The 16,621-nt window shown below is 43.1% G+C and overlaps 2 protein-coding genes across 3 annotated transcripts in view; one reads left to right on the forward strand and one right to left on the reverse strand.

The window, feature by feature from the left end:
- LOC109830103 (phosphoglucan phosphatase LSF2, chloroplastic) overlaps positions 1-756 on the forward strand; it is a 6,592-nt gene extending 5,836 nt beyond the window's left edge. The window contains exon 5 of one of the 2 annotated variants that reach the window (XM_020397259.1): positions 421-756. The gene's annotated coding sequence lies outside the window, so the exon portion shown is untranslated. The remainder of the gene's footprint in view (positions 1-420) is intronic. The other variant, XM_020397258.1, reaches the window with a different exon arrangement.
- On the reverse strand, positions 1,871-2,955 carry LOC109830770 (CBL-interacting serine/threonine-protein kinase 14-like). The gene is given in 2 exon segments (XM_020398138.1): positions 1,871-2,868; positions 2,871-2,955. Coding segments are annotated over 2 exon segments (1,083 nt in total).

Here is a 16,621-nt window from a genome sequence, read left to right on the forward strand (position 1 = left end):
ATTGATAAGGGACTTCTAGATTGAAGGAAATCCTGTTTGAACTAGATGATAGGGCAGAAATTGATGAATCCTGGACATGTGGAGATGATTGCTTCATACATTGAATGTCTATAAATCATCGAAGTATGTACAGTGTATAGTAAGCTATTATTCCATTAACGCTATTTATCCAATCAAATTGGTGGTAAACAGACACTGACTCGTTCACTAAATGAACAGGACATAGAAATGCTACTATGTTCTATCATGTCCATATTTATTTTATCTTGGTCATATTTTATGTCCATCCCTAAACAGTTCCAAACTTGTTTCTCAAATCTGAGTCTTATTTATATTTTGATATTATGAATTATAAAAAAAGTTCTGATCTACAATCCATGTCCACATGCATTTTCGTATCTGTGCTTCTAAATACGGGAGATATGGTAGGACTGTCACGTATCTTCCAGTTCCATGTTGCAAGATCCGCACAGCGGAGACTGGATGGATTAGTGAAGATGATGTTGGTGTATTTAGGATAGGAAACTAGGGGTTTCCTTTGAAATGTCGGTTCGACTTGTTAAAAGCTTTGCATCTCCAGCAATCAGATGATCTGCGATCAGAGAAAACATGTCAGAGAGCTGGGGTTCCGGCCAATGCCCCTTGGACGCCCAAGTTGGTGAGTATAGACGACAATTTTCTTTCTAAAGACTTGGAATGTAAAGTGTGTTTGCAGATTGCGTATCACAATTTAAAATAACGAGCTTACATTGGAGAGAGAGAATTTTTTTAGAAAAATGCCTTAGGGATCCAAAAACATGGGATCCTACATGGGACAGGTGAGGTGTCGGCTCCCTGTCCTATGATGCACTGTTCATAAACAGTACATCATGGGACAGAGAGCCGACACTTTACCTGTCCCCATATAGGGTCCCATGTTTTTGGGTCCCTGTAGCACCACCCATCTTTTTATTATTAGATGGGAAAAGGCTTGCTTGTAGAGCTCATTGTGATAGGGATTGCTGTGAATGACAGTGGTTGGCCCATTAGTGTTTGCTTTCTGCTATTCCCTGTGTTTCGGCAATGGCACATGGTGGTGGACGGTGAAGGTGCCTTGAACGTCAATCAGTCAGACACAAAGATTACATAGTTGATCTTATTTAGACTGCAGCGTCATGTAGGCTGAGAGGTCGGGTATTGGGCCCTAGACTTGCTTGGTGGCCGGGTTCAGGCTGAAGGTTATAATATACTAACAGAGTAACACTAATGATTAAAAAACGAGGACTGAAAATCAAATATTGATCTGAAGAGTAAGGAATCCATCCCTGATCACTTATACCACAAATACATTTATTAAAATGAAAAATGTCTGCAAAAATGTTTCACCCGCGTCCTTACCTAATTACATTAAAAGCACGGGTACAAAATTTTGATAGATGTCGGTCACCCGGGAAAGCATAATTTCCGTAGTTTTTGTTAGCGATACATACATATACACTGTTATACATATATATACTTATAAACATAAAAGAGATGGAGAAATAAGCACTCTTTTTATTATCATTCCACAGCTAGAGGGTTAACAGGTTCCAATTCACGAAATGGTCATGTTCGGACGACCCGTGAATGCCGACGAACTTCCAGGCCACTGGCGTAGGCGAAACAAGGGCGCGTTGCTGACCCGAACGCTGAAATCGGTACCGGCCATCGGGGGTCGATGGGGTGTGACGGGGCTCGCTAGCCGGCCTTTAGCTCTCTTCCTTCCAGAATCTACTGCTCCACGCTCTTCCTCCTTGGGTCTCCACCTTGTCTCACCTCCACCATCACCGATCCCTGGCAGACAATCTATACAGCCTCCACCCACGCCACCAAATTTACCATTGTGCGCCCTCTAACCTAGGCTGCTATGCCCCTCGCCTACTTTCCCTTTTCTTCTTCTAACAACTAGCTTTTCTCTTCTCCCGACCTCCTCAACCTTGTCAAGTATCAAATCCGTCGGCTCATAGGATACGAACCGAGCCGGCCGCTCGACCTTTCCATCAAACAATCCAGAGAGATCGAACCCCGATGATGAAGATATAATGTCAAATGCATTGAGCTCTCGGTCAGGCTCGACATCTTGCTCGGCCTTGCTCATCCTCTCCTCGACGTTGGTGCCGAAGCTTATCATCGCCCTCATCTTCTCCTCCTCCAACCCTTTCTTAAACCATGGATCGCTAATGATGCCTTCGATGGTGATCCTCGTCACCGGATTGGTATCAAGCAGTCTCGATATGAGCTGTTTCAGCTCTGGCGACATCCATCTCGGTATCCTATATTCACCCCGATAGATTTTACGGTACATGTTCATAAGGTTCGAGTCGCTAAACGGGAGATACCCGGCGTTGAGCACGAAAAGGATTACGCCGCACGACCACATGTCGACCTTAGCTCCGTCATACCCTTTCCTGATCAAAACCTCTGGAGCCACGTATGCCGGGGTCCCACACAACGTGTGGAGGAGTCCATCGGGCCTAACTTGAACGTCGGCCGCTGCTGATAACCCGAAGTCGGAAACCTTTATCCGACCAAACTCATCAAGAAGGATGTTCTCCGGCTTGAGGTCCCGATGGAAGATTCCGCGAGAATGGCAGAATGCGACGGCTGAGATGAGCTGCTGGAAGAATGATCGAGATATGTCTTCGGGGAGGCGACCTTTATTGGAGACACGAGCGAAGAGCTCGCCGCCTTTAAGGAACTCCATGACGAAGTAGATCTTGGAGCGGGTGGCGAGGACCTCGTGGAGGCAGACGACGTGGGGGTGGCGTAGGCGGCGCATGATCGAGGCCTCACGCTGGATGTTGGCTGCGAGGTTACTCTTCGCGATGCGGAGCTTGCTGATGCATTTGATGCGACGCTGGCGCGCGGTGTTGGAGGTTCGCGGGCGTGGTAGACCTTGGCGAAGGGCCGGCAGCCGCAGAGCGGCCGATCTCCCATACTTGTTAAATAGGATTTTTTGGAGGGTGGGAGGATCGGCTCGGCTCGGCCTCAGCCGCGAGGGGGCCGGGGGGGAGGTTGGGGGATGGCCGGAGATGGATCAATTGGTGTCTACGTTCAGTTGATGGTTGGATTGTGAAATTGTCTTGTTTTGGTTTTGCTTTTGGTAGGTCTATTGTTTCGGGGAGTTGGTGGTTGAAGGGTGCTTTCTGTTTTTGGAAGAAAGAGAGGGGAATAGTCCAGGGGAAGGTAACGGTATTTTTTGGTGGGATTATGCGGGTGTTGGGCGGAGGTCACGGTAATCAAAGGATGTTGCTTTGAGAAAGTGTAACTTTAAGTTGAGAATAAATTTTGGTTTATGATTAAAAAAAAAAGAAATTAAACGTAATTTTCTTTTACTTTGATGAGTTTTTCGAGATTGGTATAAATCTTTAATATTTTAAAACTTTTGTCCTTCAATTTGTTGAAATTGATATTAGGTCCTCAAACCTTGGGCATTATTCCAAATTAGCCTTATGTTAGATCTTTATTATAATCAATGAGAAGTATAAACTTCTCTACCCAAAGTAAGGGGCACGATGTAATTATAGAATAAAAATGGAGATCCTCTACATCCTGTTGTAGAGATCTTCTACAACTCATCAATTACATATTTTCACCTAGTGAGCTCCATAAATGACATTCATTATATAATATATATATAAATTCTTTTAATTGCGAAGCCCACTAAATAAGGCAACAAGTGCTATTCACCCATGTATCCAATTGTACAGGCTTCTACTTTTCTCACTCACGTAATCATCACATAGCAGCGTAAATTTCCACTTAGGGGGTGTTTGGTTGCATTGTTTTTGAGAAATGTTTTCTCAAAAGTACTGACGCATGGCATTTATGTAATTAAGAGTTTTCTATACATTTCTATAAACTGTGTTTGGCTCCAAAAAAATTTACAGAAATGTTTTCTATAAAGTGCCCAAAAGTACCAAATTTTATGGAAATTGATTTCCTTCTAAAATGGGAGGAAATCTCTTGGAAATCTGACGCATTCATTATTTAAATAATAAAACTCATTAACTCTTTTCTACAAAGTTCTCACTTTTCTATAAAGTTGGTGGTGTTTGGTTACATTTCTATAAATTATAGGAAATGTTGCTATTTTCTCAAAAGTTATTTCTCATTTTCTTGTTTTGAACCAAACAAGCACAATACAAAAAATAAGAAAATTTGCACTTTTTAACTTCTCAAAACTTTTCCTATAATTTTTTTAAGAAATACAAGGAAATCAAATTTGGGATGGAAAACATTTCCTATAATTTATAGAAATGTAACCAAACACCCCCTTATTACCGAAAGCATAATAAGACAATAAAACCCGAGTCAAACCCAAACGCACGATCTGGTCGATGACCGCATCAAAGCAAGTAACAAACATAAAAGCAAACAAGCCCTCGTTAAAATCTCGGACGACTACTTTGGATGGATAAAATCAACAAGCTTCCTCATAACGTCCTTAGCCAACTCCGTCTCTGGATGCGCAATATGGGACCCATGCACAGCCTCCGGCCACGTTGACTCGAACACCGTCGCTCCTTACCACTCTCCTTCAGCGCCTCGCAATAAGCCCTTCCGGCCTCTGTAAAGCCTCGGGTCCTGCTCAGCGGACAACACCATCACCCTCCGGCACCCCAATCCCCCCAAACTCGGCGCTCACTGTGGTGCGACCGAATTTATCGACGAGTGATCTAACCATGACATTTCGTCTAATACCACCAGCCTCCATGGCCAATCCAACACGAACCTTACCCATGGGCTGGTGACTTCCAACCCGATTGACATAACCATCCCTTCGATCTTCACGCCTTTTCTCATGGTCAAGTTATTGGCAATGTGTTAGGTTATGTGGAGCCTAATTTTCAGACCCGGCCCAATTCGCTTAAGTGATCGAATTGTCAGAACCCCAACTGCGCAGCTTGTAAATCATTTTAGAACATAGTGGAATTTTACCTACGGCGACCTGTTGCGCGCAGCGGAAATTTCGGCAGCACTTCGGCAGCACAACAAAAGAGTCAGATCGCAATAAGAATTTCCGTCTCACCAAGGAGACAAGAATCTGAAGCGGATATCTCAACCAAGTGAGATATCGGCTCTTCCTCTCATCAGTTCTAGGACTGACCTGTCGAGGGACCCTAAAAGCTATTACAAATCACACAAAAGCGATACAACCAATTTTTACGTGGTTCGGCAAATTGCCTACGTCCACGGGGCAAGGAGGGGGGAGATCTACTAATAGAGGGAGAGAATACAACTAGGGTTTACAATTACTCTCAAACTAAACCCTCAAACAAACTCTCAAATCCCTCACAATATCTCTCTACAAAAGGCTGCACAAAACCCTAGAGAAAGGAACCAAACTCCGATCCTGCTTGCACCTAGCCGCACAAGTGCACAGCCGCAACCCCTCAAAATCAATCAAGCCTTGCCCGAAAACCTAAAAAACACAAACAGTAATATATATATGAGAGTATTCGGGTGGGCCGGCATTGGTTCTCTCTTCACGCGTGATTGATTCACGCGGTTTTGTTTTTCTCCTCCTCACGTGGGTTGTGGCCCCCACATCTTCACAATTCTCCACCTAGGTGAAGTTTTCTCAAAACTGAGCCGACACCAAAGTAACCAAATGTCTCACTTGTTGTGGCCAGTACGAAGTCAATCCATAACAAGTCGAGAACTCAAACGAGAGTCCAAACAATCTCACCCCCATCAAAATCAACAAATCCAAACCGGCTGCATCTGAAAGACTGCCTACGTATCCTCTTTCCTAAGGAATCAAGCCGAACGTAGTTCATCCAAATGGCCGCCAACGGCCTCAATAATCACGAATGTGCAACAAGTTTCGACAATGATCAAACTCCAACGGCCTCAATAATCACGAATGTGCAACAAGTTTCGACAATGATCAAACTTGTTGCTCGGAACCACCTTAGTGAGCATATCCGCCGGATTATCCTTCGTGTGGACTTTAACAATCTCCACGTCGCCATCTTCAAGAACATCCCGAACGAAGTGATTGTTGGCCTTCTTGTTTTGATGATGTTTAACAAACAATTTATTACTAATGTTGTTTGTCTAGTGTTTGTGCATTCCTATGTTTTGTAGACAAACAACGTTGTTGGAGGATGGATGGAATAGAGCTTCAACGATCATATCCAAAGGAGGTTGGCGGAATGTCGGTTAAGCCTTGCTATTCAAAGTTCAAGATCCAAGTTCATGCTTCATCCGCAACGTGTACCAAGTTGAGCTCAATGAAGATCTAGATCAAGATTGCTTGGGTAATGTAGTTTTAGATTTTATATTATGTGTGTTATATACTCTAAGCTCAATATCTATACACACACATCTTATTGGTTTCTTCGTATATATATATAGTTATATATATATACACAAGTTTTGGTTTCTATGCATATATATAGTTATATATATACATACATAGTTTTGAGTTTTCATGTTTATAAATATGAAATCACATGTTTCATATTTACTATTGTGTTTTGGTATTTATTACATAGAATATGTATGAAATCACATGTTTCATATTTACTATTGTGTTTTGGTATTTATTGCATAGAATATGCAATTTTGTGAAAATATTGTATTCTTAGTTTGTAGACTTCAATATCAGTTTATACATGTTTTACTAAGTCTATAAAAATATTTCACAAAGTTTCAAAAGTTGGTTTATGACAAAATATCAAAATATCAATTTTCAGGTTTTCATGTTTTTAAACATGTTTGCAAAATGATGATATTTTTCATTTGGGAAGTCCTTTTTGATAACCAGTCGCTGTAGCATGTTTATTATCATGTTTACAATCATTCCCCAAAGTTTTACATTTTTTAGAATTTATTTGATATTTTTAAACAGCGTTTTAAAATCAGATAAACAATTTTTCAGACCTGTCATATCCCGTTTTCGGTCGACCGCACCGGTCGACCGAACCTAAGGTCATAAGTTCTCTGAGCGACAGAAATCTGTCGGTCGACCGGTCCGGTCGACCGATGAAAATTTTCGGTCGACCGACGAATTTTCCGGTCGACCGACGAGTGTTCCTTCAGCTTCCAACGGCTAGTTTTTTGACCGTTGCCTTGGGGCTGTTTTGTCTTTTGCTCTGGTTTCTTGGCTGAGTTGTGAGAGGGTATAAATACCCCATTGTCTTCAACTCTCAAGCTAACCAAGAAATGTTTTAAAAGAAAAGAAAAGTTTAAGCAAGGGTTTAGGGTTTTACTGTTTGTTTTGAGTTTGGGTTTCTGTTTACAAAGGAGGAAGTTTTCACTGCATAGTATAATTTAGGGTTGTGAGTTTGTGACTAAGAGTTGTGCTTAATTGAGTTCTCACCTTGTTTTGAGAACAATCATTTGTTATATTTGTGCTTATTGTGAGAATCACTTTGTAATACACTTGTACTAGAAAACCGAGTGTGAGGAGTGACGTTGTTCGGTGAGCGTTGAAAACCGACACTGTGAGGTGTAAACGTTATTCGGGTGAACGTAGAAAACCCGGTTGATAGTGGATTTCTCCCCGGGAGTGGGGAGCGGAGACGTAGTACGGAAGGTCCGAACTCCGTGATCATATTGTGTGTTTGAATGTGCTTTGGCGTTTATTCTTATTTATGCTCATTGCTCATTTCGCCATTGTCTCATTTTTTATATGATCCACTATCTAGTTCATATTGTTTACCCCTTGTGTTAGTTTATATATCCTTGCATATATATAATTCATCATCTAGGATATATCTTTGTTGTTCATATTGCTTATCCTAGCACATATATCTTGCTGTAGTTCATACTTGCTAGGATAACGTATTAATTAATTTTAATTGGCATAAAATCGGATTAGATTAGCATAAGACCCTAATCATTGTTGTTCATATTGCTTATCCTAGCACATATATCTTGCTGTAGTTCATACTTGCTAGGATAACGTATTAATTAATTTTAATTGGCATAAAATCGGATTAGATTAGCATAAGACCCTAATCACCCCCCCTCTAGGGTCTAACAGTGATAACGAACATCAATATGCTTCGTTCTCGCATGAAAAACCTGATTCTTCGCCAAATAGATAGTACTCATGCTATCACAATGAATAGTGACGGACCTCTGCGATATACCAAGTTCCTCCAAAAGTCCTCGAAGCCAAATAGCCTCCTTCACAGCCTCCGTAACTGCCATATACTCTGCCTCTGTCGTAGACAAAGCCACCGTCGACTGTAAGGTGCTTCTCCAACACACCGGTGCACGGGTCAAAGTAAACACATACCCCGTAGTAGACCGGCGCTTATCCAAATCCCCGGCATAATCCGAATCAACATAACCAATGCATAGCTGCCCACCTGTAGTGTCCCGCTCATAAACTAAACCAACATTGAGCGTACCTCGAATGTACCTCAAAATCCATTTCACAGCATCCCAATGACCCACTCCTGGATCGTGCATGTATCTCGATATCATGCTCACCGCCTGTGACAAGTCTGGCCTCGTACATACCATCGCGTACATCAAGCTCCCAACCGCACTCGCATATGGAGTCTTTGACATTAACTCTCTATCTTCAACTGACTTCGGTGAAAGACCAGCTGAAAGCTTCAAATGGGCTCCCAAAGGTACACTAACTAGCTTCGTATCCATGCTAATATGGAATCACTGTAGAACTTTCTTCAAATAAGCCACCTGTGTCAAACAAATCCTGCCCTTCTTCTTGTCTCTGTCGATCTTCATCCCTAGAATGCGCTTCGCCTCACCCAAGTCTTTCATCTCAAACTCATTTGAAAGCTGAACTTTCAATTCATCTATAGCCGACCTGGAAATAGAGGCAACCAACATGTCATCGACATAGAGTAACAAATAAATGTACGCACCTCCTTTCAACTTGTGAAAATATACGCAAGGATCAAACTGGCTCCGAGTGTACGAATGACCAATCATAAAACCATCAAATCGCCTATACCACTGTCGAGGAGACTGCTTCAAACCGTATAGCGATTTCTTTAATTTGCAAACTAATTTTTCCTTCCCTGCAGCTCGGAATCCCAATGGCTGAGTCATATATATTTCTTCATCAAGATCACCATGAAGAAATGCTGTCTTCACATCCAACTGATCTAACTCCAATCCATACTGTGCCACCAAAGCTAGCAAAATCCGAATCGACGAATGCTTCACCACCGGAGAGAAAACCTCATTATAGTCAATACCTTCCTCCTGTGCATAGCCCTTCGCAACCAACCTAGCTTTGAACCTCAATGGAGTGCCCTCAATGCCCTCCTTCTTCGTGTATACCCACTTGCAACTAATTGCCTTCCGCCCCTTTGGAAGCTCAACAAGCTCACATGTATCGTTATTATGGAGAGATTCCATCTCCTCCTGCATAGCCACCTGCCACGAATCAGCCTCCGAACTCTGCTCGGCCTCTCTGAATGTAGTAGGCACTAACTCATCGATACTCTCCACCGGAAGTGCATACGCAACTGTGTCGGCATACCGTGCTGGCATCTGTATGTTTCTCCTCTGTCTCCGAGCCGCAATCGAATCCTGAACCTGAGCCGTCGGTTCTTGATCCTGCACATTAGTACCCGTATCCTCCGTATCACCGTCGTGCTCGCCTGGCGTCACCTCAGTCGGCACCTGCATGGATACTGTACCATCTGAACAATGTGGAGCTGCATCAATCTCCACCACCTACGATATCTCCTCCGTCGGGTCGCTCTCCACCTGATGAGAGCTGGGAAGCTTCAAGATAGAAGTCTCATCGAATGTGACATCCCTACTCAGCACAATCTTCTTATCCACTGGATCCCAAAGCTTGTATCCCTTGACACCACGCTTGAATCCTACAAATATGGCCTTCCTAGCTCGAGGTTCCAATTTATCAGTTCTAACATGATAATATGCAGGGCAACCAAATACCTTAAGCTGGTCATAGTCATGTGCTGTCTCTCCCGACCACATCTCCATAGGGGTCTTCCCCTCAATCGCAGATGAAGGCAGCCTATTAATGAGGTGGCTCGCATATGTAAGTGCCTCAGCCCAAAAGATCTTCTCCAAACCACTCTGCGACAATAAGCATCGGATCTTCTCCAGTAAAGACCGATTCAACCTCTCTGCCACCCCATTTTGCTGCGGTGTATGACTAACTGTGAAGTGTCTCTCTATGCCCTCGTCTCGACATAGCTGCTGAAAGGGGTCAGAAGTATACTCACCACCGTTGTCGGATCGCAACGTCTTGATCTTTCTCCCAGTCTGCAGTTCCAATCTCTTCTTCCACTCCACAAACAAATCTAGGACTTCACTCTTCTTCGTCATGGTGTACACCCAACAACGCCTAGAATAGTCATCTACAAAAGTGACGAACCAATGTCGACCACCAAGTGATGCAGTCTTGGTGGGACCCCAAACGTCTGTGTGCACGTAATCCAGGATGCCCCTCGTCTGATGAATGGCAGTCCCGAACTTCACCTTCGTCTTCTTGCCAAGAACACAGTGCTCACAGAACTCAATCTTCCCACTCTTGGCTCCCTTCAATAGCCCCTGCTTGCACAATGCCTGCAGTGACTTTTCACCTGTGTGCCCCAATCTATAGTGCCAAAGTCTGCTCATGTCCGCTTCTGAAATAGCCGAAGCAACCTGGCCAATCTCGGTGCTTCCCTTCAGATAATACAAATTCCGATTACGGACTCCCCTCATCACCACCAATGATCCCTTAGTAACCTTCGCTACAGCGTTTTCGAAAGTCACCTTAAATCCCTTCGCCTCCAAAGCTCCAACTGAGATAAGATTCTTCTTCAGCTGAGGAACGAATCTCACCTCCTTTAATTCACGGACTAATCCATCGTGAATCCTAATCCGTACGGTACCTATCCCACAAACGCCACAGGATTGATCATTTCCCATGACAACAACGCCCCCGTCGACTTTCTCAAAAGATGCAAACCAGTCTTGCCTAGGGGTCACATGAAAAGTAGCACCGGAATCAAGCATCCAATCTGATGCATCCACATGGTTCACCTCCGGAGTAATCAGTAGAGAAAAGCACGAATCATCGGAATCATCGCCTTTCGCAATGTTCACCTCATTGGCCTTCGGGCCCTTTTTCTTACCATTCTCTTTCTCCTTGAGCTTCGGGCAGTCTCTCTTCCAATGTCCTTGCTCCTTGCAGAATGCACATTGGTTCTTTGTTAATTGGTGGCGGCCTCTAGACTTTGACCTTCCTCTATTACCACCTTTCGGATATGGGCTTCTACCTCTCGTCGACAAGGTCTCGTCTGAAGTACTAGCACGGGAAGTCTCTTTGTCATTCCTCCTCAAATCATAGTTTGTCAAAGCGTTAGTTACTTCACTATAACTGATAGAAGATCTCCCATTTAACAAAGTGAGCACGAAGGTATCATACTCCTCATCTGGTAAGGAGCCCAACAAAATAATCGCCTTGTACTCATCCGATATCTTCTCATCAACATTCGTCAAGTCTGACAACAACTTAGTGTAGTTGTTCATGAGCATTGAGCGCATCCTGTACGTCGCTCATCCACAAACCAAAGTTGATTTTTCCGTCATATTTCACCACACTAATTTTGGTGTTTTGAAAACCAACTTGTATTGTACCCGCCATCGATTTGCTGCTTTCACCTTCTTCTCCCATTGCGAACTAACTCCAAATTGTAGAAAAAGAACAAATTTGATAGAATTAGGAACCACCCAACTGAACCCTAGATCGGATTCCAAATAGATCTCCTATCCACACGAGGAAAGCAAAATCTCCAACGGCAACTCCTAATGCTATCTCCACCGAAGCCTAGAACTCCAAGAACCAAGCTTCACACAAGAATCTTCCTCCACCAAAAAACCCTAGATCTAAAATCTGGGCTTTGATACCACTTGTTGCGCGCAGCGAAAATTTCGGCAGCACTTCGGCAGCACAACAAGAGAGTCAGATCGTAATAAGAATTCCCTTCTCACCAAGGAGACAAGAATCTGAAGCGGATATCTCAACCAAGTGAGATATCGGCTCTTCCTCTCATCAGTTCTAGGACTGACCTGTCGAGGGACCCTAAAAGCTATTACAAATCACACAAAAGCGATACAACCAATTTTTACGTGGTTCGGCAAATTGCCTACGTCCACGGGGCAAGGAGGGGGGGGGGGAGAGATCTACTAATAGAGGGAGAGAATACAACTAGGATTTATAATTACTCTCAAACTAAACCCTCAAACAAACTCTCAAATCCCTCACAATATCTCTCTACAAAAGGCTGCACAAAACCCTAGAGAAAGGAACCAAACTCCGATCCTGCTTGCACCTTTCCTGTAGCCGCACAAGTGCACAGCCGCAACCCCTCAAAATCAATCAAGCCTTGCCCGAAAACCTAAAAAACACAAACAGTAATATATATATGAGAGTATTCGGGTGGGTCGGCATTGGTTCTCTCTTCACGCGTGATTGATTCACGCGGTTTTGTTTTTCTCCTCCTCACGTGGGTTGTGGCCCCTACATCTTCACACGACCGTGGACGTAGCTTCTCTCATCGAGAAGTGAACCACGTAAATTCTGTGTGTTCTGTGATTTGTTTTTCTTCTCTTCCCTCTCTCATCTCTATTTCCAAATCGTAACAGGGGTTAGAAAATCCCTAACACGTGGTATCAAAGCAGCCAGGTTCGGCCCAGGCGATTTGAGGTTAGATATGGAATCCGAGAAGGAGACGTCGAAGATCGAGAAGTTTGATGGGACAAACTTTGGGTACTGGAAGATACAGATGGAGGACTACCTCTATCAGAAGGATCTCTATTTGCCGTTGGGAGAGAAGTCAGAGGATATGAAGGATGTAGAGTGAAAGTTGTTAGATCGGAAGGCCCTTGGAACAATAGGTTGACCTTGTCCGGATCTGTAGCCTTCAACATCAAGAATCAGAACTCGACGGCGGATCTCATGGCTGCTTTATCCAGTATGTATGAATAACCCTCTGCAGCGAATAAGGTACATCTCATAAAGAAGTTATTTAATTTGAGGATGTCCGAGAATCAAAAATTCAAAGATCACTTGAACGAGTTTAATGAGATCACGGATCAATTAAACTTCGTTAACATTAAATTCGATGATGAAATTCAAGCCCTCTTAATACTTGGTCAGTTACATGATAGTTGGAAGGGCACCGTTATTTCGATTAGTGGATCTTTTGAAAAATCAAAACTGAAGTTTTCAGAGGTTGTTGACATGGTTATGACCGAGGAGATTAGAAGGCATGAAGAATGAGTTTCTAGTTCAGGGTCGTCACTGATTATTGAGAGCAGAGGCAGAAACATAAACAAGAATAGAGGGAATAGACGTGGGAGACCTAATTTTAGGAACGACAGGTCAAAGTCCAGAAATCGTAGAAGCAAGAAAGAGATTGATTGCTAGAACTATGGTAAGTATGGACACTATGAGAATCGGTGTATGGAACCTAAGAAAGATAAGGAGAGCAAGACTGAAGCGAACGTCGCCTCAGGAGAATCATATGATGCCCTCATATGCTCGTTGGAGAGCAAAACAAAATCGTGGGTGCTGGATTCAGGAGCATCGTTTCATACTACCTCAAATAAAGATCTATTTGAGAACTATGTTCTAGAAAATCTAGGAAAAGTCTACCTTGGTGATGATCAGGCGTGTGATGTAGTTGGAAAGGGAGTGGTGCAGATCAACCTCAATGGGTCTGTATGGAAGTTGAATGATATGAGACATGTTTCCAAGCTTGAGGAAGAATATGATCTCCATAGGTCAGCTAGCAAAAGAGGGATATGTATCAACCTTCGCATGTGATACGTGGAAGGTTACCAAGGGGTCTATGATTGTTGCCCGTGGCACAAAGAGTGTGTCTCTTTATATGACGACAGATGCATGTGGATCCATTGCAGAGGTTGAGAGCAAAGAAGATCCAAATTTATGGCACCAAAGACTTGGTTACATGAGCAGCAAAGGGCTGAAGGTTATACAGTCAAATGGGAAGCTACCAAGTATGAGGTTGGTGGTCTTGACTTATATGGGAGCTGCATCTTTGAAAACAAAAAAGAATAAGCTTCAAAAGAGTTGACAGAACTCTGAAGGAAGAGAAGATTGAGCTAGTTCACACATATGTGTGGGGTCTAGCATCAGTCCGGTCTACTGGTGGAAGGTTATATTTTGTGACATTCATAGATGATCACTCGAGGAAGACTTGGGTCTATTTCATGAAACACAAATTAGAAGTGTTCGAAGTCTTCAAAAGGTGGAAGGCTATGGTAGAAAATGAAACATGTTTGAAGATCAAGAAGCTTCGATCAGATAATGGCGGTGAATATGAAGATTTAGAGTTCAAGAAGTTCTGTTATGATAGTGGCATCAGATTGGAGAGGATAGTGTCAGGTACTCCACAGCAGAATGGCATAACTGAACGGATGAACAAGACGCTGACTGAGAGAGCCAGAAGCATGTGTTTTCAAGCAGGACTTCCAAAACAGTTCTGGGTAGAAGCAGTCAACGCAGCTACCTACCTGATCAACCGTGGACCACCAGTGCCTTTAGAGCATAGAATACCTGAAGAAGTATGGAGTGGAAAGCATGTAAACCTTTCTCATCTAAGAGTCTTTGGTTGTGTTTCATATGTTCATTTGAGTGATCATGTTAGAAACAAACTTGATTCTAAATCTTTAAAATGTTATTTTATTGGCTATGGTGGTGATGAGTTTGGCTATAAATTCTGGGATGAGTAGAACAAGAAAGTCATCAGAAGCAGGGATGTTGTCTTCAATAAAGCAGTCCTCTACAAAGATCGTGATGCTATTCAGTCCACTAGTTCGGTACAGTCTGAGCCTACATACTTCGAGCCGGATGATGTTCCAGATGGGAGAAATCTTGAGGCTAGTTTTGATGAGGAAGGAGTAGAAGAAGTGGAAGAAGAGATGATAGAGGAGACAACTTCAGAGAGGACAGATGTAGAGCATGGTCCATCCATCAGAGAGTTGAGGCGGACAGCAAGAGTACCCAAGCCAAATCCGAAGTACCCATCATTACAGTCCAAGTCTCATTTGAACTACTTTTGTTGAGTGACGATGGAGAGCCAGAAAGCTATGATGAGGCATGTCGAGTGGATGATGCGAGCAAGTGGGAGCTTGCTATGAAAGATGAGATGAAGTCCTAGAATTCTAACAAGACTTGGGAGCTTGCGAAGTTGCCAGTGGGAAAGAAAGACTTGAGTAACAAATAGGTGTATAGAATTAAGGAGGAGCATGATGGTTCCAAGAGATACAAGGCTAGATTGGTGGTCAAAGGGTTTCAGCAGAAAGAAGGAGTCGACTACACGTAAATCTTCTCTCCTGTAGTCAAATTGACTACTATCAGATCAGTTCTGAGCATTGTTGCAACTGAGGATCTACATCTCGAGCAATTAGATGTGAAGACAGCCTTCCTCCACGGTGACTTAGAGGAAGAGATATACATGAAGCAGCCAGAGGGGTTTACTCAGAAAGGCAAAGAAAAGATGGTGGGCATATTAAAACAGAGCTTGTATGGTCTGAAACAAGCTCCAAGGTAATAATACAAAAAGTTTGATGGGTTCCTGCAGAGAAATGAACACTCCAGGTGCAATGCTGATCATTGTTATTTCTTCAAGATGCTTAACACCAGCTACGTTATCTTGCTGCTATAAGTCGACGACATGATAGTAGCCGGTTCAGATATGGGTGAGATCAAGAAGTTAAAGAAGCAGCTATCAAGTGAGTTTGACATGAAGGACTTAGGTGCAGCGAAGCAGATTTTAGGGATGAAGATTAGCAGAGACATGCTTTTGGGCACACTGCGACTATATCAGGCTGAGTACATTAGACGGGTGCTTAAGAGGTTTAGGATGAGTGATGCTAAGGCTATTAGCACACCTTTGGCTAGTCATTTCAGGTTGATTAGGGAGCAGTGTCCAGTAACTGATGAGGAGAAAGACTACATGGTGAATGTTCCATATGCTTCAGCCATTAGAAGTCTTATGTACGCCATGGTGTGTACGAGGCCTGACATTGCACATGCAGTGGGAACTGTGAGTAGATTCATGTCAGATCCAGGAGAACAACACTGGGAAGCAGTGAAGTGGATTCTAAGATACCTGTGGAGTACTATAGAGAATTGTTTATACTTCAAGAGAGACAAGTTGGGTTTGCAGGGATTTGTTGATGCAAACTTTGCTAGTGAGATAGATCAGAGGAGGAGCACTATGTGGTATGTGTTCACATTGGGTACTACTACCATAAGTTGGGTCTCTCAATTGCAGAAGATCGTTACTTTATAGACTACAGAAGCAGAATATGTTATTGTGACAAAGGCAAACAAGGAGATGATATGGTTGCAGGGTTTCTTGGAGGAGTTGGGACAGAAAAATGAGAAGAGTGTCTTGCACTATGATAACTAGAGCGCTATTCATTTGGAAAAGAACCCAGCTTTTCATGCCAGGACTAAGCATATACAGGTTCGTTATCACTTCATAAGGTCAGCCTTGGATGATGACGTGTTGGAGCTTGTGAAGATCCAAGAAAGCAAAAACCCGACTGACATGCTTACGAAGACTGTCACTATGGAGAAACTAAAGTTGTGTTCAACTTCAGTTGGCCTTAT

Source organism: Asparagus officinalis, chromosome 2, assembly GCF_001876935.1.
Source record: "Asparagus officinalis chromosome 2, Aspof.V1, whole genome shotgun sequence".
Classification (NCBI taxonomy): domain Eukaryota; kingdom Viridiplantae; phylum Streptophyta; class Magnoliopsida; order Asparagales; family Asparagaceae; genus Asparagus; species Asparagus officinalis.